The sequence below is a fragment of the Octodon degus genome, unplaced genomic scaffold (genome assembly GCF_000260255.1).
Source record: "Octodon degus isolate 3935 unplaced genomic scaffold, OctDeg1.0 scaffold00059, whole genome shotgun sequence".
In the NCBI taxonomy this organism is placed as follows: domain Eukaryota; kingdom Metazoa; phylum Chordata; class Mammalia; order Rodentia; family Octodontidae; genus Octodon; species Octodon degus.
The window spans coordinates 7746693-7768586 of record NW_004524635.1 but is presented as its reverse complement, the minus strand read 5'-3'; the positions used below and the strand labels follow the sequence as shown (position 1 = coordinate 7768586).

The window sequence follows — 21894 nt, the reverse complement described above, 5'->3', positions numbered from 1 at the left end:
GCTGGCATGTGGTGCTGGGGGATTGAACTGCGGTCCCTGTGCTTTGCCAAGCTTGTTCCAAGTAGGTGCTTTAGACCACTGAGCCATCTCTCCAGCCCTCCACAGCATTCTTACAACCTGTGATAACCTCATTCCTTTTCAAACTTATTCATGACAATTTATTTATTTTTTCATTGGTTTTTCTACCTCTGGAAAAAGATGTGCTCTGCCTTGTTAACTGCTGTATTGCCAATACGTAGAGAGGACCACTCAGTCGAGGATAAATGATGGAAGGAGTAAGTCCCTGTATTTATCTAGGAGAACAACTTAGGGAAAGGTAAGAGATGAGCCAGTAAATTAGCTTCATATCTTAAGAAGCCAATGTTATCAAAACTCAATAAAATAGAATTTGTTGCATCCATGTAGGAAGGCACTGTTAACAGTGGGAAAGCTATTAGTGTGTAAGAGTAGCCTCTTAGTAAATAATGGTATTTATAGTAAAATAATAGTCTCTGTAACTTTCACTTTTATTGTATGGATAATGTTGACATTTGTGCATGCATTATTCAGTATTAGAGTACATAATACTTTCTAGAGATATTTAGAGTTTAATCTCTGTTACAGTTGTTTCATTTTCTGGTAACAATACCATTTTTCCTTTGAACAGATATGGTGTTAGACAACATGATAGCCTCTGGTCAGTTAGATGAGTCCATAAGAGAGAACGTCAGAGAAGCCCTCCTGAAGAGGCATCACCATCAGAATGAGAAAAGATTTACCAGTCGGATTCCACTTGTTCGATCTTTTGCAGATATAGGCAAGAAACATTCTGACCCTCACTTGCTTGAAAGGAATGGTGAGATAAGTTGTGGCACCCAGTATTTGCTAACTCTTTTCTAACAGCACTCTAATATGTTACAGTTAACACGGGGAAAGAGAGATGCTATTTCCAGATAATTAGGATTTTTTTTTGTTCTTTTTTATGTAGTACTATGTGTGCTTTTTAAAATGTTTTTTCTGAAATAGCTTTCTTTAAAATGTTACAGTCATTTAAAGTAGGAATCACTTGGTTGAAAAAATTAAGCATTTACTGTTAATATGGCACAGACTAATTTCTTCTGATTTAAATGGTTATACTCCTTTACCTTTACCTTGAATTACTTTTTTTTTTAAGATTTCACATTTTATAATTGATTAAAAAGGCATAAACTCTTTAAGTCCCCCCCCCCCTTTTGGTTGCTGACTATGCTGTAGATACTCCACTGGCACAATTCAGTAGTTCTGGATTGGTTTCCTATTTCACTGCTCTTTATACAGTTTCATGACATTGCCTGTGTTACACTCAGCGTCTTACAGCCTTGCGGAGTGGCTGGGACCTGTTGTGCAGAGTCCAGCTTTCTAGTGTCCTCCAGAGGAAGACAGCGCTTGTGTAGCCATTTCCCAACTCTGGCAGTGACTTAGACGGACACACCGAGGTTTGCCCTGTTTGTTTCTGTCTGAGGTGGAGGACTCCATCATTAGTGTTCCATTCTGGCTCCCAGCGTGAACTGTGATGACGTGGATCTAGATCTCAGGTGCCGAAGATGAGAGTAGCTTACAAGGGTCATTATTGCCCACAGCTGCTACTGTTGCTCTACGCTGTGGATCAAGGTGACGATGCATGTGGGACGCAGTGCTTTTCTGCTCCATTTCTTTCCCTGAAATGATAGTGTGACTTGTAAGTGTTGTACAAGCAAACAGCCACCGGTGATGGAGTTTAGCACCCTTAAAGTTGACAGTAATTAATTTGTAGTTCAGTGGAAGAGGCTTAATTTGACCATTTGATTATTAAAACTTTTATGCCTGATATTTAAGGAAGCTTAAGAATAAAAGTAAAATCTGTGAACTTGTTTATCTTAAAAGCAAGTTAAACATGGCAGTTTATCTTTCCTTCTATATATTTTCTGCTTTAATGAATGTAATTTACCCAAAGTCCTTATTAAATTACTATTCCTTCTTTGTAGTTTTAGTTTGATTACTTTTAATCATAAGACAAGGGCTGTTTTCGTCTGGTGGCCATTTTATCATGTTACTGTGGTTGTGACTGGATAGTTTTTCTGCATGTAGCTTGTTTTAACTGAAAAGTGCTTGTTAATGGGTTAAATGTTATAGTACGAGCTCTCTTGAGCATGTAGCTTTGATAACAGGCAGTAGGACTTGTTGGATTGCTCTTGTTTCTCCCAAAACAACAACAAAAACCATCAGTTTTAAGCTCCACTAACAAGAATACTAGATGTTTTAGGAACACTTGATCTTTTAAACTGTTGTAGATTTAGTATCTAACTGCTTTTGTTGGTTAAATGCTTTTACCTAGTTAATTCAATGGTGGCATATATTTGAATGGATCTGTGATGTTAGAAGCAAAAAACTCACCTTAGAACATTTATTATAAGAATCTTTTTGGACTGTTCAATAATATATGTCCTTTAAATTTATAATTATCTTTTTTAAAAAATTCCCATAACTTTTGTTTTTGCTTTTGTAAATTTTACTTGAAAGTACAACCCTGCCCTATTAACTTAATATTGTAAATAGTTAATATGAATTTTATGTTAGAAATTTTCAAACACTGTTAATGTGGTTAATTATCTGTAGTTATTTGGTACTGTGTGGGAAAATATACTAAATATAAGCTGTCAGTGCTGGTTAAGTTTTGGTTTGGGTTCTCCTGATTTTGTTTTTCTGTCTGCTGTTTATTATTGAAGTAGTAACTTTGAATTGAGTATCCTTTTTAAAAATACTATATTTTGGGTCATACTAATTTCTAACAGAATGTTGTTACCACCATTTTTCCCCTTTTCTTATGTGTTTAAGGAACAAATTGCAGATTAAGCAACTTTTTAGTGACTTTCTAATATTTAAGAATCTGATTGACATGTCAAACCTCACAGCATGAACTGGATATTTGAGATCTTTAAAGCTTGTAGTTTACAGTGTTTATTGATTTTTGTGTCTCTGTATTTGCCTTTTGCAGTGAACTTCATCAGTTTTTATTTATTTGTTTTATCTCAGGGGAAGGCCTTTCAGCCTCCCGCCACTCTTTGCGAACAGGTCTCTCTGCCTCAAACCTTTCATTGAGAGGAGAGTCGCCTTTATCTCTTCTTCTCAGTCACCTTCTTCCTTCTTCAAGAGCGGGAACCCCTGCAGGCTCGAGGTGCACGACCCCAGTGCCCACCCCTCAGAACAGTCCTCCTTCCAGCCCTAACCTCAGTCGCCTGACCTCCAGAAGTTTCCAGCAGAGGCAGCCTCAGGCCCCAGAGCTACTGGTCTCACCCGCCAGTGATGATATCCCCACTGTAGTAATTCATCCGCCCGAGGAAGACTTAGAAGCTCCGAAAGGCCAGGAGCAGAAGAATGAGGAAAATGTTGACTTAACTCCAGGCAACTATTCATAGTCCTCCACGTGTGGTGCTTTGTGCCTCTGGATCACTTGCACTTGGAATGCTTTAAGCACATGACTTGAGCAGCATACGTAGATAACACATAATTTATTTTGATTTCTGCATGTTTTTTTTTAATTTGTAGTATGTTGTAGATTAGAATTATTAAAAATATAAGCATAAAAAGACTACAGAGAAAACCACATACAATCTAATCCCTTTCCAACATTTTCACTAAAATTTTAGTGATTCAGGCATTAGAATGTAGTTCAGAAAACATACGAATTCCTTATAATTGATATTTTAGCTAACCATATTTTTTAAGAATGGTATCTTTTCTTATGCAGTTCACTCATAAGATGAATAAGCACACATATGTAGAGACAGTGGAAGGGATCACCGATCGCCATCTGATTGCCCCCCGCCATACAATATATAGGTTTTCGTTTTTAACAGAAGAGGATCATTACTTCATTTTTGTCTCTGAAGGTTAAGGTTCTCTAATATCAAACTGCTTGGAATCATAATTCTTTTAAGAGCAGTATTACATTTCTAAACAAATTTTAGTTGTCCTTTATCTCTTTTTTGAGGCTGGCTCAGCCCGCCCTGTGGGTGGGGCTGGCGCAGCACGTGGTGCATAAGCTTTCCCAAGCAGGTGCTTTAGACCGCTGAGTTGTCTCACTGGCCCAGTTGTCCTTTATCTTAATGCTACATAATCTTTAAAATGAAACTTCTTGATTATTTTCAGGATCAGGTTTCTTACAGTTAGGAGTGGGTTATTTTCTGTGTGAATTAAAGAAATGATTTCTTAGTAATTGAAACTTTTTATAGTATATTGTATTTAAGGGCTATAAATTACACTTTTGGATCTTACACATTGATTATATGAAGATTTGCATATGTACATCTTTCCATCTAAATTTTATTTAAAAAGTACCCGTTAGTGACTACTCACACCTCACACGTTAGCTAAGCCTTAACCTAATACATACCAGTACTAACTAGTGATTTTAATCACATATTACACACTTCTCCAGCCTTCTGATCTGTAACACTTCAGAGACTGCTTAGTTACTATATTATCTTACTCTGTGTGTGTTGCAAATTTTTGTGAGTTAGGTACACCTACCCATTTTCAAAAATTCAGAAGTTAACTCGTGAATCATACAACTAGTATTGAAAAGCATACAATCGTGTGCCTGCTGGTCCTTGTATTTCTGCACTGTGTGAAAGACCTTTTTCTAATGGCTTTATTCAATAACAACAAATTTATTTATTTATTTATTTATTTATTTATTTATTTTGAGGTACTGGGGATCGAACTCAGGACCCTGCGCTTGCCTGGCGAGCACTTATTCTACTGAGCTATCTCCCTGGGCCCAGCATATTTAATTATAATTAGAAATGTAAATCATATCATTAAGTGATTGTGTTATTAGTTTTGATCACAGTTGCACCTACCATAGTTCTATAGTTTGTCTAGACAAAGTGAGAGGTATTTCTCAGATGCAATATTTCTGATTATTACAATAATTTGATGAGGTTGATATTCTTATTTTACAAATGAATAATTAGGCATAATAAAGCAACATTGTAAATAATCAGAGATTTGAACTCAGGTCTACTTACAACAAAATCTATAGTATAGTGTTTTAATATAAATTTTATTAGTAATTCATAAAAAACATAAAGTTTTATAGTGATGAAATTGAACATAAGGAGAAGTAAACACCTAGAAGTAATTACTCAGAAATAATCACTTATATTAAAAAGAACTAGCTATCTTTTTCTTCTTCCTTTAATAAAGGTGATTTTAAACATTTATTTTTATCTGCATTACATTGTTGAATAACACTGAACATTTCTTGTTTTAATCAGCCTCTGTGTTATAAATAATAAGGGATTGCACTTTTTATTATAAAGAAGCAATATATAGGTTTATAATGGCTTATTTAGTCCATGTTAAGGGTATAAAAAGAGCAATTGACTGAGAATTGAGGAACAATTTTTTTCTTCTTAAGTTTTTACAATAATATTTAAAAGTTTTTCTGAAAAATGAAAGTGTAAGAATTTCTAAAGACAAGAACAGGCTTATAATCAGTATTTGAGAGGACAGCTGCAGAAGATCAGTAATCACTGAGGAAAAGTAATAGAAATAGCAGTATATTATTTCCCATTTACTTCTGGCTCCTCAAACACTTAGAAATTCCTACAGAATTTCCTTATGTTAGAGATTAAGTGGCCTCAGCATTCTTTTGGAGAGGCTGCTGCCATGATAGAGTCATCATTTGTGTATGCCTGTGTTAAAAAAGAAAGTGCAGGGGTTAAGGAGGTAGCTCTGTAGTCTAAGTGTCTGCCTGGCAAGTGCAAAGACCCGGGTTCGATTCCCGGTACCACATGCCATGCTGGCTTTGCATTGTGCTGGCCCTGCACCCTGTTGGCCACCGAAACCAGATGTGGTGGCGCATGCCTGTAACTCTAGTGCTGGGGAGAATGAAACAGGAGGATCACTAGGACTCTGAGCTGCATAGCAAGATCCTGTACCAAATACATAAATAAAAGATTAAAAAAAAAAGTGGATTAGATACTCTTTGGAACTGTGAAATCTTTGATTTGCCCTTCTCCAATTAGACTTGTTATTTAAAAAAATGCACAAGATAAAATAATAGGTTTAATAGAATACGGTTTTTAAATCCCTAACGAAATAGTCATTCTGAGTCATCTGTCCTAATGATAAAAAATATTTTGAGGGGGTGATGAAACATATTTTTAGAGGTGTCTTAATTTTGGGCATTAGGGATTCCTTGTAAGAGCAGGGAGATTGTACTGGTTAAGAAAACAGCCTCCACTTAGCTGATGTTTGGAAGGACTGCATAGAGAGGGTGATGACGGGAGATACTTAGCATGCACCTTCCATGCTGATTTTGAAGAAGGGACAGATTCAAGAAGGCCAGTTAGCCAAATGACTTCAGATGATACTTTCCAAGCTTAGTTCCATATTATTTCATCCAACTATTCATAGTATATTGTTATTTTTCTCTACAACCTCCTCATTTTCCCCCCAAAATCTGGTGGCTGTGATTATTTGTAAAACTATGTGCAGAACTGCATATTCTTTTGGTTATATATTCACAGATGTTTTTTTCAATGGGTATCAAACTTAGGACCTTGTGTTTACTAGGCAGGCACATAAGCCACTGCTCCTGGCCCCTGCATTCACAGATTGAGCGCAGCTAAGCAGTTAAAAGCAGTGTTAGACTACAGTTGTCACCAGTACCTTTATGATATTCTTACTGATTTCCTTGTATGGGAGTAGGTGGGAACCATTTGAAAGTTCTGCTAAACTCATTCTCTATAGACAAAAAGGGGACTTTTTCTAGATGGTTAGAGACAAAAATTAAAGAGTAATCTTAACTTTTCCATACTAACCATGAAAAATGGCTTGCTCAAGGAAATAGTTTTCATTTCAGTATTGTTTAATTTGTTCAGAGAATGAGAACAATCCTGGATAGCAGGTCATTTTATACTCAGATTTTCAATATTTAACAGAGGTTAAGAGTCCTTCATAACTGACTTTAAGCAGTAATCCCAAATATCTTAATTTTAGTATTCATTAGCTATAATTTGTTGTGCAATTTTAAAAGCAATCTCTCAAATGCATCAGGTGCATCTAATGTGTTTAAAATTTGAGAACTTCAGGACTGTGAGATAGCTCAGCGGACTAAGTGCATGCTTTGGCAAGTGCAGGGACCAGGGTTTGATCCCTGGTCCTGCATGCCATTCTGGCCCTGCCCCTTGGGGTACGCTGAACTGGCAGTTGAGTCTGGGCGTGGTGGTGCACATCTGTAATCCCAGCGCTGGGGAGGCTGAAAATAGCATCACTACAAGTCCAAGCTGTGTAGTGAGACACTATACCAAAGATATAAATGGAAAAAAATAAATTTTAAAAAATCAAAAATGAAATTCTAAAACTTGAAGTTTGTTGTATTTCAGTAACTATGATATTCAATATTTTGAATATTAATTAGCTTAATTAGCTTATATTGTTTTAGAAAATCTTTGGTGTTTGGAAAAAAGGTGCATTTAATGGTATAAATGTGTGTAATGTACTTGAATTTTTGAATGATTGATTGGCTAATAGATAGATACTAGGGCTTGAGCCTCAGGGCTGTCCACTGAGCTACTTGCACATCCCTTTTTATTTTTTTATTTTGAGGTGGTCTTTCTAGGTTGCCCACTGCTCCTGGCTCCTACATCCACAGATTGAACACAGTTAAGCAATTGAAAGTAGTACTAATGTCACCAGTACCTTTGTGATATTCTTACTGATTTTTAACTTGGGCTCCTTCTCCTTCACCCTTTCTCAGGGCTAGGATTATAGGCATGCACCACTGTGGCTGGCCAATTGAAACTTTTGCACAACTTGTATTGCTAACCATAGTGATTTTAGGTGATTGGTGTGAAATACTGTTGAATGTCACTTGAATTGAATGTACTAATACTTGATCATGTGTTTATCATTGTAATCCAAACAACTATCATAAAACACAAGCTAGTTTTGTTAGCTAGGTTTGTATCATCATAGGTTAAGGAATTAATGATAGCAACATCTTGGATTATAAAACATTTAGTCTTTGTATTTATATCGTAAAATATTTTAAAGTTGTATTTCTTAGGCATAATGACAGTAGGATATTACAAATATAAATACTAAAATGAATTTTAATGTTAGGAAAGTAACTTTTCTCAGTTACACCTATTGCTAGAGAATTTGTGTAGCTACTGATTTACCCACACCTAAGTAAGCTTGAGGATCCCTCAGCTCAGAACCGTTCATATATTCACAGTGATAATCAGACTTAAGTGTTTCTTCCCGCTTTTCTGGTTCCATATTGACTCACTTTATTTTTTCAAAAGGTCACTATTTTTTAAAATTCCAGTTATTTTAATATTAAAATGTATAGCCTTGTCATTGCTTAAAATATTTTTTCTAGTTTTGCTGGTATGATACTAACACTTGGCACTCTTTTTTTAACTTTGCACATTCACTTTTATAACACTGTCACTTTCAGGATATGAGCAGAGTTGCTGCAAAGTGAGTATCTCCTCATTAATTTGGAATTGTGTCTTATCTTAAATGCAGGTATTTTAGCATCTCCACAGTCTGCTCCTGGAAACTTGGACAATAGTAAAAGTGGAGAAATTAAAGGTAATGGAAGTGGAGGAAGCAGAGAAAATAGTACTGTTGATTTCAGCAAGGTAATTTAGTCATTAATATACATTTCCATTTCATTTCGTAATCATTACTGAGCATTTGGAGTTTATGACATCATCAACATTGATTATAATTTTAGTAGCCTGCAATTTACATGTGATATTTATGAAATGTTAAAAGTCAAATTGTGAGAGAGCCTCCAAGAATTTGAAAAACTATGTTTTACTATTTTTAGCAATCCTGAAAAAAATAATGTAATTGGTATGGTATTTTTGTCTGTACCTACTCATAGATATCTTGAAACTTTGTCTTCATTTTTTTTTTTTTTTTTTGATATATTGAAACTTTGATCCCTTTTGAAATGCAGTCATTTGTTCAGGAGCTACCCCACTACAACAGGGCTACCCCACTAGGTCAGCTCTGGGCATGTTACAGCACTCGTGAGTCAGCCCTCTGTGGGCTGTACTGCGATCACAGAATTACTGTCCTGTGTTGTTGGTACTCTCTGGAATGCCACTGGGGAATAGATCGTTGTTTCCCCATGGATAGGATGGGGAAACACCATGGTAGGCATGGATTTAAAAACTATCTCAATATATGTTTTATTTGTTAGATGAATAGTTTAGTTGAAATAGGAAAAAAAGGCTTATTTTAAAAGATCAAGGCAAAAATCAGCTTAAATTACAAAGTCATTTAAAATATACATTATGAATCCATTATAATTTTTTGTAATGTTACTTTGCTACAGGATGATACCTATTTTGGCATCTAGTTTGTGGCATGATTGAAACTGATTATAATAATTTTTCAGTAGACTGCTATTTATATTTGTTAAATGTGACTTATCAAGCAAGGTTCTGTTTTATTTTGAACCTTTTATCCTGTCATGTGAGGCCTTCAAGTCACATTTTGTATCAGAGAAGTTTAATGCCTTGCATTATAATTTTACTGAACCTCACACCCTAAAATTCTAGGCAGTGTTACAACAGAGGGCTTTAGCTATGTGGAAAGCTGTTGCAGCTGTAATTCTCTGGTATACTTTTACTGCTATGCTGTTAGTTTAAATAAAATGGAAAGTGTTCATAATTAAATTGTGGGTTATTTTTGTTGAATGTATAAGCCAATGTAATTTACATTGTAGATCGCCTCTAGACATGGCAGTTGCCATTTATTTTTGTTCTGTGTCACAGTTTTACTTTTTTTTTACTTGGCCTCTCCGTGTGTACCCTCCTTGTCTCCTGTTGGGCAGGAGTCTGCCTCCTGGCACTGTAGTTGTGGCACACTGGGTGTGGGACTCAAGAGGCCCGCTGTAAGTGCTGGTTTTCTTTTTAATAGCTAGCCCTGTAAGTGGTTGTTTAGTGACGTGTGGAACTGTGTAAAAATAAAGAAGTTGACATAAGTTAATATCATGTTTGTAACCTTTTCCTTGTAATTATACACAGACAACTAAATTTCACTTATGGCATTATCATACATCTAAACCAGTAATGGCTATGGATTTTAGTTGTAAATAACACTTTTTCTACTTAATGAAAATATAAGAGGACATTAGAATTTTTAAAAAGGACACCTCTAAACATATATAAAGGAAATCATTTATTTCAAAGATTAAAACCATAGAAAATTATGAATACGTTTTAGCACTGTGTATAATTTCACAAATTATTGTTAGCTTGTGAACAATGTCCTGAATAGTTTTTAATGAATAATGCTATATTCATTGAAAAATCTCCCAAGTTTTATGTCCGGTAGTTAAATTTCTGAAGTAGTAAAGATTGTGATAGTTACAACAGTAGTACTGATAAATATTTTGCTTGCTTTTTTGTATTTGTCTATTTCATATTCTGTATTTGTGTAGATTTGGCATTTATACATTTTTTTAGATCAAGGCTTGCATAGCAGATCGCCTTTATAAGCAATTTTTTCTTTCCTATTTCTTTCTAAATAGTTTTGTAAATAGCATTAAAACTTTATTTTTAATTTTTTATTTGTCAATAGGTTGACATGAATTTCATGAGGAAAATTCCCACGGGCGCTGAGGCATCCAATGTCCTGGTGGGAGAAGTGGACTTCTTGGAAAGACCTATAATTGCATTTGTGAGACTGGCTCCTGCTGTCCTCCTCTCGGGGTTGACTGAGGTTCCTGTTCCTACGAGGTAAACGTTAGTTCTAATTCATGTTTTCTCAGCACGTTCAAACATTTTTATCCACCAAAATAACAAATATCTTGCTTTATATCAAGAAGCTCATTTTTATTGTTCATGTTGGGTCATTGAACCAGCATGTTTTGAGCGTTAGATTTAGCTTTTCTCCAAAGTTAGAAAATAAAATAAAAATTACTTTAGGAAAAAAATTTCCATTGTACCTTTATAACAAGCTTGGTATCTTGGTAGCTTTGGGTTACACAGTTAATCTGTGTGTGTGTGTGTGTGTGTGTGTGTGTGTGTGTGTGTGTTTGCACGTGCGCGCTGGGGATTGAACCTAGAACTCTGCATATATCAAGCATATAAGACTGAGTTGTCTTAGTAACCCTGATTTTGTTTTTCCATATTTATCTAAATTTACATGCAAGCACTGGAGTCAGATTCAGTTAGAGTTGAATATTTGCTGGTTAACTTTTTGTGGGACTGGGGTGAAGTCTAACTTAATTTTTTTATTGTTGTTTACGTATGTGAGTCTGAATTATTGCACTAATAAGTATGGTCTCACGTTGCACCCAATCACCTATGAAAGTGTCAAGTTTATCATTCCTTATGGCCAAGTAGTACTCCATTGTAACTTAAATTTTCTAAGTTTTACTTGTAAAATGACACTTTATAAAATGTGTTTATAAAGTTGAATAAATGTAATAATGCCTTTGAAGTAGGCATAGAGGTCTGTTCTGGTCTGATCAAGATTTTTCTGCTTGTTGTACTTTACACATGAAATGTTAAGCTAAGTATAATATCTTACAGCTTTCTTCGAATAATCTGCTCATTAGCTATAGAAGGGATAGTCTAGTTTGCCATCTTTGGAATTTTAACTGTAAATGAGATTTATTTTTAAAATATTTTCTCTTACTATTTTATATGTAACTGCAAAGGAAAAAGAGCTGATGGAAATATTTGGCACTTAATTTGCTTTATTAAGTTTTCATTAATGATGTATTGAGATAAGTGAGGAAAAATAATTATATGGGTTCATATGTAAATTTTCATAGAAGTAGGATAAATACTGTGTTCAGGGTATGATTGTTTTCTTTGGAGGCACGGTCTCACTATGTAGTTCAGGCTGGCCTTGAACTCATGGAGATTCTCCTGCCTGAGCCTCCTGAGTGCTGGGATCACAGTCATGTGCCACCATACCTGGCGTGAATGTGAATATTCATTCTTTAATATTAACAAGGATATAACTAAGGAAGAAGTTAAATACTTATTATATAGTCACTAGAATAATTAAAGTTTTGATGTTAAATATGGTTATAAATAAAATTTCTTTTTCTTTCCAGAAGAATTATGTGACTAAAATGTCCTGTCTACATACTAAAAATTTTACCCAGAACTATAATTTGAGGGATTGTAGATTTTTTGTTTATACTTTTTTAGTTTTAGTGGTGCATGCTAGGTGTCACCACTAAGTTCTACTCCAGCCAACTGTGCATTTGTACTCTTCAGTATTTTATTTATTTTTAAGTATTTAATGGGATTGCTGTTCATTTTATATATAGAGTATATTTATCATCTGCTGAGACTAGGTTTGTTCTAATCCAAAACATTATAGATGAGAAATTTTAACAAAAAATAATTTATTTACTTTTTAATTACTATTTTGCCCAAAGGAATTATGAAGTGCTAACAAGAAGTTAGTTTCAAATTGCCATAGTGACTCCTTGCTGGTATTCTCGTGATTCTCACGCAGACTGGGAAAGGGGCTGTGTAGTGTTTCTGTGTTTATGGTGTAATGATTTTTAAAAATGACTCCCTAGTTTTTTGTGTATATGTTGTTTGTTTTTAATTTGAATCTATGCATCGTTTTTTTCCCTCAGGTTTTTGTTTCTGTTGTTGGGTCCCGCAGGCAAGGCGCCGCAGTATCATGAAATTGGCAGATCTATAGCCACACTCATGACAGATGAGGTAAAGAAACATCTTTTGACATAGGTAGTAATTATGAAATTAAATTGTGATGCTCCTCTTGTTCACAGTGAAGCTTAAAAATTATGCTTGATGTCAATACTGTGTTATTACCTGTTCGTTCTTCATTTTTCTCCATAAGCTTTCCTTTCTGTACCCTACTTTTTTTTTATTACAGCATTTGTTATTACCTGCAGTTACATGTTTTATTTAACTTGTTTAGCTATCTTTCCTCCTACTAAAGAAGTATTTCTGTTTTAATGATTTTTTTTGGTGATGATACTAGAGATTCGTCCTGGGACCTTTACACTGAACTGCATTCTCAACTTCCCACCCCCGTTTTATGTATTTGGTATAGGATTTCACTCCACAGCTCGGACTTATAGTGATCCTCCTGTTTTCATCCTTCCCAATGCTGGGATTAGAGGTTGTGCGCCACTACACCGGATTCTCCCAACCCTTTAAAAAAACAAATTGTAACAGACTCTTGCTAAGCCTGAGTTTCCCAGGCTGTGTTCAGATTTGAGATTCTCCTACCACAGCTGCCCAGGGGTTGGAATTAACAGGTGTGGGCCACACACAGCTCCAGAAAGATTCTTGAGTACAAGGACTTCACCTTGTCACTCTTTATCTTTAATGCTTTATCTTTAATGCTTAGAATTATTCCTAGCAAATAGTAGGTAACCAGAAAATAGTTTTCGTCAAATAAATTGTGTACTGCCCTATGTTCATTCTCTCAGGGTAAATAACATGTAGGAGTCTATAAGAGCAGGATTAAGTTTTTCAGTTGTGTGTGTGTGTTTGTGCTCCTGGGACTTGACCTTAGGGCCTTGCGCTTACACGGCAGGCACTTTTTTCTCTGGCTCTTAGAAAAAAACCAAATCTATAATCATTTGGAGTTAAAGAAGAGTAGCATTACCTGCCGCAGTATTTGATTCTGTGATTATTCAAAGTATTTTCTGTACAAAATTGTTGTGTCTTGACACATCACTGTTTTGTTTGTTACTGTTAACTCATCTGATAATATTAACAGTAAATAATGTTTATAGTTTATAGCCAGGGCTTGGTACTAGTACCTGCCTGAAGTAAGAGCCTAGGTAATGGTCTTTATTATGAATAATATCTAAAATGGATGTACTAAGTATAGAATTTCCTTTCTTCTTTTAAGATCTTTATCTCAATGTTTTTTTTCTTTAGATTTTTCATGATGTAGCTTATAAAGCAAAAGACAGAAATGATCTTTTATCTGGAATTGATGAATTCTTAGATCAAGTGACTGTCCTCCCTCCGGGTGAGTGGGACCCTTCTATTCGCATAGAGCCACCAAAAAGTGTCCCTTCTCAGGTAAGAGCTTTGAGCCTTTCTGTAAAATACTTTCTTTAATTTAAACATTTTTATTTTTAGGTTATATATTTTAAGATTCAAGAAGCCAAAATTATTGACTGGGGAGTGTAGCGCTGTGGTGGAGAGAATGCCTAGCTTGTATGAATCTCTGGAATCTACCCATAGCACCATGAAAAATATGCAGTCATATATAGAAAAACTAAAGAGCTATTTAGAGCTGTTGTGTCTACACCTGGCCATCTTTCCATACTATGGGTCTCTTTTTTTGTTTATTCTAGTTTTGCTCAGTTTATGTAATAGTCTTATTTATTGCTTTCTTACTGAAAGTAATCATGTTATGTGTACTATTTTGTACCTTGCTATATACCTCCACCCAGGTTCAGTACCAGTAGCCTGAAATTCAGAATAGTCTGAAATCTAACTTTTTGAATACTAACATAATGCTTAATAAAATGTTCATGATACTGAATTCTGACATATAGCTCAAAAAATTTCAGATCGTGGATTTTCAAATATAGCATTTTCAATCAGCTATATACAAGTAAATAGTTGAATCTCAAAACATTTCTACTCCCAACTGTTTTGGATAAGGGATACTTGCTCTGTATAACAAAGTATCCTAGAGACCTGTTGATAAGAAATCATGAGAAGGGCTAAGGAGGTAGCTCAGTGGCATAAGCACCTGGCTGGCAAAAGAAGGTCCTGAGTTAGATCCCTGGTACAAAAAAAAAAAGAAGATGGAAATATTCTTTATTTTTTTTTCTACAGCTATGTTGTATTCCATTTATGGGCATACCATTGTTTATTCCTGAGCTCTGATTATTTTTAGTTATTTGTTATTAAAAACTGTGCCAGTGTACTCATATGCCATTTCAGTTCTGTACCCATGTGTCTGTAGGGTACATCTCCCAATATCAGGTTGCTGGTTCAAAAGGGCATTCATTTATAATTTAAGTAGCTAATGCCCAGGTCTCTTTTACATCTTTGAACTGTTTTAGATTTCCACACCACTATCTACATCTCTGCATTTTCATTATCATGGTGTGTTGCTAAACCTTCAAATATTCTCAATCTGATTGATATTTTTAGCTTGATACCTCATATATTTTAATACACTATAATTAGTGAGATTGAATATTCCTGCTTATCTTTTGTTCAGCACCCCGTCCCCCATTTCTGTAGTTTTAACCATTTAAGTCATTCTATGACTCTTTGTAATTTATTATAGTTTATCTTTGTTTTTTAATCTTTATTTAATTGGTACAGGGTCTTGCTATGCAGCTCAGACTTGTAGTGATCCTCTTGTCTCAGTCTCCTCAGTGTTGGGATTACAGGCATGCACTACCACACCTGGTTTCACTGGGGTGCAGGGCTGGCTTGGCCTGTGGTACCTGTGATCGAACCTGGATCCTTGAGTTTGCCAGGCAGGTGCTTTGACTGCCAAGCTATCTCCCCTGCCCCTATTTATCATAGTTCATTACATGATGTTATGCATCCAATTTTTTCTTTTTTCCAAATTTTCTGCTTGTCCCAATTCATTAAAAAATTGAGGACTGCCCTTTTCTCTTCCTTCTGTTTTTGTTTTCTTTTGAGACAGGGTCTCACTATGCAGTCCAGACAGGTCTTAACCTCGTGATCTTTCTGTACCTCAGTCTCCAGTGAGCTGGAGCTGCAGGTGTGTGCCACCATGCCCAGCACGTGTGCTTGATTGGTGACCCTGCCTTCACTTGAACTAAATTTTATCTGCATTTATGCTGGTTTCTAGAAGTTTCTTTCATTCTATTAATGAACAAATTTTACATTGTTTTGAGATTTTTAAATATCTGATAAGTAAAAATATATATATGTATACATACTTTAAGAGCAGAATGAATATATTTATTTGGGGAAAGAAAGCAGTCTGCAAGAGGGACAGAAGGGGACTGAGTGGGAAGTATATTTTAATATCCAATAAATTTAGACTTTTGTCTTCTCATATTTTTCTGATTTTTTTCTTGGCTACCTTTGCATATTTGTTTTTCTATGTAAAATTAGCTTTCTATTTCCAGAACTAAAACCTCCTGGTTTAAGAAAACAGTTGTGATAATAGTTAAATTTCTCAATGAACTGAGGGAGAATCAACATCTTTGACATTGAATCTTTCTATTCAAGAACATGGTATGTCTCTCCCCTGTTGATATTTTATTTTTCAAGCTGGGTTTTCCATCATTAAGGAGTACTTTCAAATCTCAATTTCAATTGATATTACAAAGCTACAGTGATATAAACAGCATGATGCTGGTACAGAAACAGACATGTGGATCAGTAGAGGAAGCAGAAACAACCCCAGACATGACCTTAGCTACTTGATCTTTGACTACGAAGCCAAAACACACACTGGAGGAAAGATAGCCTCTCTAATAAATAGTACTGGGAAAAGTGGGTGTCTGCATGCAGAAGATTGAGTCTAGATCCGTATATTTCACCATGCAGTAAGGTAAAATCAGAATGGGTCAAAGATCTAAATGTTAAAACAGAAGCACTTTATGTGCTGGAATATAAAATAGGTAAAACTCTTGAAAACATAGGCATGGGCAAAGACTTTATTAACAAAACCCCAATAATGTAAGAAATAATACTGAGAATCAAAATAATGAAAGTATATCAAATTAAGAATCTCTATGCAGCAAAGGAAACAACTGGTGTGAAGAGATAACAGAATGGGAATAAAATTTGACCAGTTAGTCTTCAGACAGAAGACTAACATCTGTAATATATAAAGATCTCTAAAAATTTAAATACCCCAAGTAAAAGGCCCAGCCAAAAAATGGTCACCTGTAAAGAATAGACACTTCTTAGAAGTACAGATGGCCAGTGAATATATGAAAAATGTTCACCATCGCTGAGCGGTTAGAGAAATGCAAATTCAAACAACACTGAGGTACCATCTCACTCCAGAAGGAATGGCTATCTCTAAGAAATCAGTGACTAACAGAAGTTGCCAAGGCTGCAGGAGAAACACGAACCCTTCTACCTTGGTGAGAATGTAAACTAGCACAACCACTATGGAAATCAATATGGTGATTCCTCAAAAAACTGAAAGTAGTAATTTCATTTCACTCAGCTATTTCCACTTCCAGGTATATTCCCCAAAGAGTTAAAATCAACATATTACAATGATACATACATACCTTTGTTTATAGCAGCACAATTCATAATAGCTAGATCTTGTAAACTGCCTATATGCCTATTAACAGATGGATATGGAGAATGTGGTATAATAGACTACTATCTGCAGAAGAATGTATGAGGCATTCATAGGCAAATAGATGCATCTCTTTTTTTTTTTTTTTTTTTTTTTATTTTATGGAAGGGTCTACAGGGTGTTCAGGGTCTCACTAGTATGTCCGACTCCTAGTGATCTGCCTATTTACATCCTCCCAAAAGCTGGGATTACAGGCGCTCGCCAGCACGCCCAGTCTTAGCGGCCTTGGGGGCAGGCGCAGCATGGCAGGTGCATCTCTTGACCATGATGTTAAATGAAATAAATCAGACATACAGGGTTAAATATTATGTAGTTTTTCTTATATACCCAAAATATAAATAAAGAACAAAAAATATATAAGAAGGAAGTAGGGAGATCTTTTTCAAATGAGAAAGGGAACAAAAGAAAGGAATAGGCGGGGAAGGAAAAAAAAGGATAAAACAGGAATTGAAAAAGTGGAAATAGGACTTTTGAAAATAGGAAGGTGAGTAAGAGTTGGAAGAAAGGAAAGGAGATTTGATGTATTATGTACATGTATAAAAACTTCCCACAATAAATGCAGTTACTTTGTATGGCACATATGTACTAATCCCCCCAAATGTTTGCCCTATCTGCAGTTTGCTTGCATCTTGATAAATGTATTTATACACTCTTTGTTGTTGTATCCTAAATGAGGTCTTTGTTTCCTTTTCTTGTCTGATGCATATACATGTATGTATTACTTATGTGTTATATGTAGTCTTGCGGTCTTATTGTATATAGTCTTTAGTCATGTCACTTGTTATAAGAGACAGTTCATTCTCCCTTTTCTAAGTTTTATACCTGTAGCATTTTCCTGTTGTCTGATGGTATTGGCTAAAATTTGTCACAGCACTAAGGCAGTGAGCGTCTGACCCTGGTACCAGTGGTGATGGCTCAGACCTAAGTGTGCACATGGTAGGCAGCCACCGAGCCTGGGGCTTTCCTCGGGCATCAGTGTCTCTAGTACTTCTTTTCTTTTTTAAAAAATCTTTATTTATTTATTTGGTACAGGGTCTCACTACACAGCTTAGATTCATAGAGATCCTCCTGTCTCAGCATTCCCAGCGCTGGAATTATAGGCATGTACCAGCACAGTGTGCCCCAGGTTCCAGGGCCAGCACAGCAATGCGGTACTGGGGACCGAACCCAGGTCCCTGTGCTTGCCAGGCAGGCGCTTAGACTGCTGAGCTATATGTCCAAACCCTAGTGTTTCTTTTATTAAGTAACATACTAATAACTCGGACCAAAACATACATTTTATAGTGAATACCACATTTTGTCTTACATTTTTAATATAACTGGATATGAATTTTCTAAATACTTAAAAAATTATCAATTATTTTGGTGACTATTCTTAAATATGAAATGCTGCATAATTGGAGTTAATTCAGATTTGAAGGTCTGTCTGCTGTTTTTAAGATTTTTGCATCATTTTTGAATAATTTTTGTCTGTAGATATTTGTGCCTTTATGTGTTGGTATCATTACTGTATGTGTTTTGAAGAAAAGAATTTCCTAAGTTTCCTTTTCCTGTTGTTTAAACAGCTGAAATAGTATAGATTTGTTAGGCTTCGAAAGTTTAGAAAAATCCCTTTGTGATACTGTTTTTGTGAGCTTACATCTTTTGTCATATGATAGGCTTCAAGAATTTTCTGGGGCTGGGGAGATGGCTCAGTGGAATAAGTGCTTCTCTGGTGAGCACAAGGGCCTGAGTTCAATCCCCAGTTCCACCAAAAAAAAAAAAAAAAAAGAATTTTCTTATTTTTAGGGATATCAGTTTGTGAAATGTTCATTCTCTGTGAGTCCAGTTTTGGTACAGTACAGTTTCTGTGCATCCCTATATATTTTCTTCATTTTGTGAAGTTGTTACCTTCTTGCTATATCATATCTGCTCATGAGCTAATTGTCTGTCATATATTTCAAAAGGCCAGTTTTTAAAGTTTATTTCAGATTTCCTTCTTTAAAGTCATGTTTTAATTTTATTTATTTTACTTCACTTTCTGCTGTTCATTTGATTTCTTCTAGTGACCGTTAGGAAAGATTTTTGTTTGCACCTTTTTTGCCTTCTTGATTTTTTTTCATTTTAAATTTTTCTTAATATAAATGCTTGTCTTTGGGAGAATTTTTTGTATTCTAACTTTATCTCATAGATTATAGTATGTGATATTTTTCTATGAATTCTGTAGGATTGGTTTTTCTTTACTCTTTGATCTAGGATGTAGATTAGATTAGTTTTGGTTTTAACATTTGCAGACGATAACCCTATAGATGGGTTTGCTGGTCTGTAAATGCTGACCACGTAGCCCAGTGTGTGTGAATCTGCGCCGCAGCCAGCGCCTTTGCCTGCAGGGCCCGCCTGGATTCCGGGCTCTTTGTCTTGCCGTCTCCTTCCCGTCTGTCTCCTTTTCTGTGCGTGCGCACACACACACGTTTGGTTATCATGGCTTCTTGTGGCAACCAGCTGAAGGCTTGTTTCATTGTCTTCATGTGAGAAGAAGATGCTGTATCAAGGAAGTGGTACTCTTGAATTTTAAATAAAGTATAATGGAAAATTATCAACCAATTTTGTCTTTTTTAAAGTGAAGTTATTTAATGAGAGAAAAATAGCATCTTTGAAATTAATAAGTATGTTTTTCAGTGGTTAACATAAGAAATATTTTTTAAAATTTGAGTTATATGCTTTTTAGAGGATATTTATATTCACAATTATTGCTGAATAGTAATTTGAAATGATACATATGAATATGGTGTACAGTATATTGATGTTAGAATATGAAATGCAGAAGGGTAGCCATACATTTCAACTATGAAGAAAAACTGATATTAGATTCACAAGTACAATTTATTTTTAAAAGTTTACATTACGAAAAATTTATTTTTTTCTCAGAGCACTGATTAGATATATAAGCCATATAAGATCTGATCCTTTGAATCAAAGATGCCTTTTCAATTTTTTTAAAAAGAGAATTCTGAAAGTGTGTTTTTATGAAATAGGAAAAGAGAAAGATTCCTGTTTTTCCCAATGGGTCTGCCCCTTCATCTGGTGAGATTCCTAAGGAGGCTGCCCATCATGCTGGGCCTGAGCTGCGCAGGACTGGACGGTGGGTATCAGTGCACACGGCTTCTTGGACTAGGGATTGACTTGATAGAAAGGGAACATTCTTTTTCTTTTCTAGAATTTGGAACCTGATCTTATATAGTATTTCTATCATTTTTTTAAAAAATGTGCATTATTGAGTAAGGTGTGTGATATTAGGGAAAATGGTTATGCATTTAAAATAAATTTTAATAGTCTGTACCAAACTTAAAATAATGTATTGTGGGTTCAGAACTCACAGTTATTTAATATGTAAGTTAAATTCCACTGCCTCTACAGAAGGTTCTTAAAGAAGACTTTAGTGTCATTTTATAGATTTTCATATCAACTTAAGAGAATTAGGGGAAGAAAGGGGAATTACAACAAATGATTTTTATCTGTTGTGCCTAGATTTAAAACTCTTAGATGAACATTATGTTATGAGATGCTATACAGTTAGATGGACAAACATCCCATTTATGAGTTCCAGAAACCTTATTAGCACATTAAAAAGTTAGTTTTGTAGTAAAGGACAGAAATATTGCCAAGTGTAAACATTTTAAAATATGTTTAAGATATTTTGTAGAAGTAGGCAAATGTTACGGTATTTTCATACTGTAGAAAAGCATATGGCTATTGACTTATGTCTACTGTGCTCAATGAAGAGTTAAAAGAATTTGAATCTTAAATCTTTGATAAATCTAGGGTATTTTACCCAGCCTCACTATTAGTGTTTTTGGTGATATTCCTTAAAGATTACTATACATAAAAAGTGATTGGCATAGTGAATAATAGACTTTCAAAAAGCTCAAATTCTCAGTGAATTAATTGACTAATGAAATGTCTTAGCTTGTGTGAATATGATAACAAAACTTCATCCCCGTGCGCACAGTGCGGGTCTCCTGTTAGGTGTTGATTCTTGGTCCTTCAAATGCAGATAGTTAGTCACTCCGAAGCCCCAAAGTAGATACACAGGCCCCTCACAGTCACTCAGGAGGCTCTGTAAGCCGTCTGTTAAATAGCCAGTTACTGATTTGATGATACAGAGTCATGTTCTAGATGCTCATCAGCATTGGAAGCAATTCCCCTTGCTGTCAGTTTATTTGTAGAGTAACTTACCAATGTATGTTTAGGATTTATATTAACTTCCAAAAATTTAGAATGATAAAGCTTGAAACATCCAAAACATTTGAAAGCGTAGATTTAATTCTTTTGTCTGCTGTCCTGCAGTTGGTATTGGAATAATTCCCTGTTGTACGAGTCAGATTTTATTACCTGTTTTTTGAATAATCTGCTCAATCTAGTACCTACTATGCCCCAGGCAGTGTTCTAGACACTGAAGATATGGCTGTGAGAAAGGAAAGTCCCTTCCTCTCATGGACGTTAGGTCTTACTGTAATGTTTTCTAATTAGATGCATTCAAAGATGTGATTGTAAAAATGGAAATGGCATAGCTTTTATGTTTTATTAGATTTGTAATTTCATTAA

The 21894-nt window shown here is 35.2% G+C and overlaps 1 protein-coding gene across 8 annotated transcripts in view; it reads left to right on the top strand.

The window, feature by feature from the left end:
• Positions 1–21894, top strand: part of Slc4a7 (solute carrier family 4 member 7) — a 96656-nt gene that overhangs the window by 41965 nt on the left and 32797 nt on the right. For 3 of the 8 annotated variants that reach the window (XM_023718532.1, XM_004634200.2, XM_023718530.1), the window contains exons 6-12: positions 647–835; positions 3031–3399; positions 8542–8657; positions 10612–10769; positions 12638–12725; positions 13920–14066; positions 20325–20431. In XM_023718532.1, coding sequence (XP_023574300.1) covers positions 647–835; positions 3031–3399; positions 8542–8657; positions 10612–10769; positions 12638–12725; positions 13920–14066; positions 20325–20431 — 1174 coding nt within the window. The remainder of the gene's footprint in view (positions 1–646; positions 836–3030; positions 3400–8541; positions 8658–10611; positions 10770–12637; positions 12726–13919; positions 14067–20324; positions 20432–21894) is intronic. The other 5 variants (XM_023718534.1, XM_023718531.1, XM_004634202.2 and 2 more) reach the window with 3 other exon arrangements.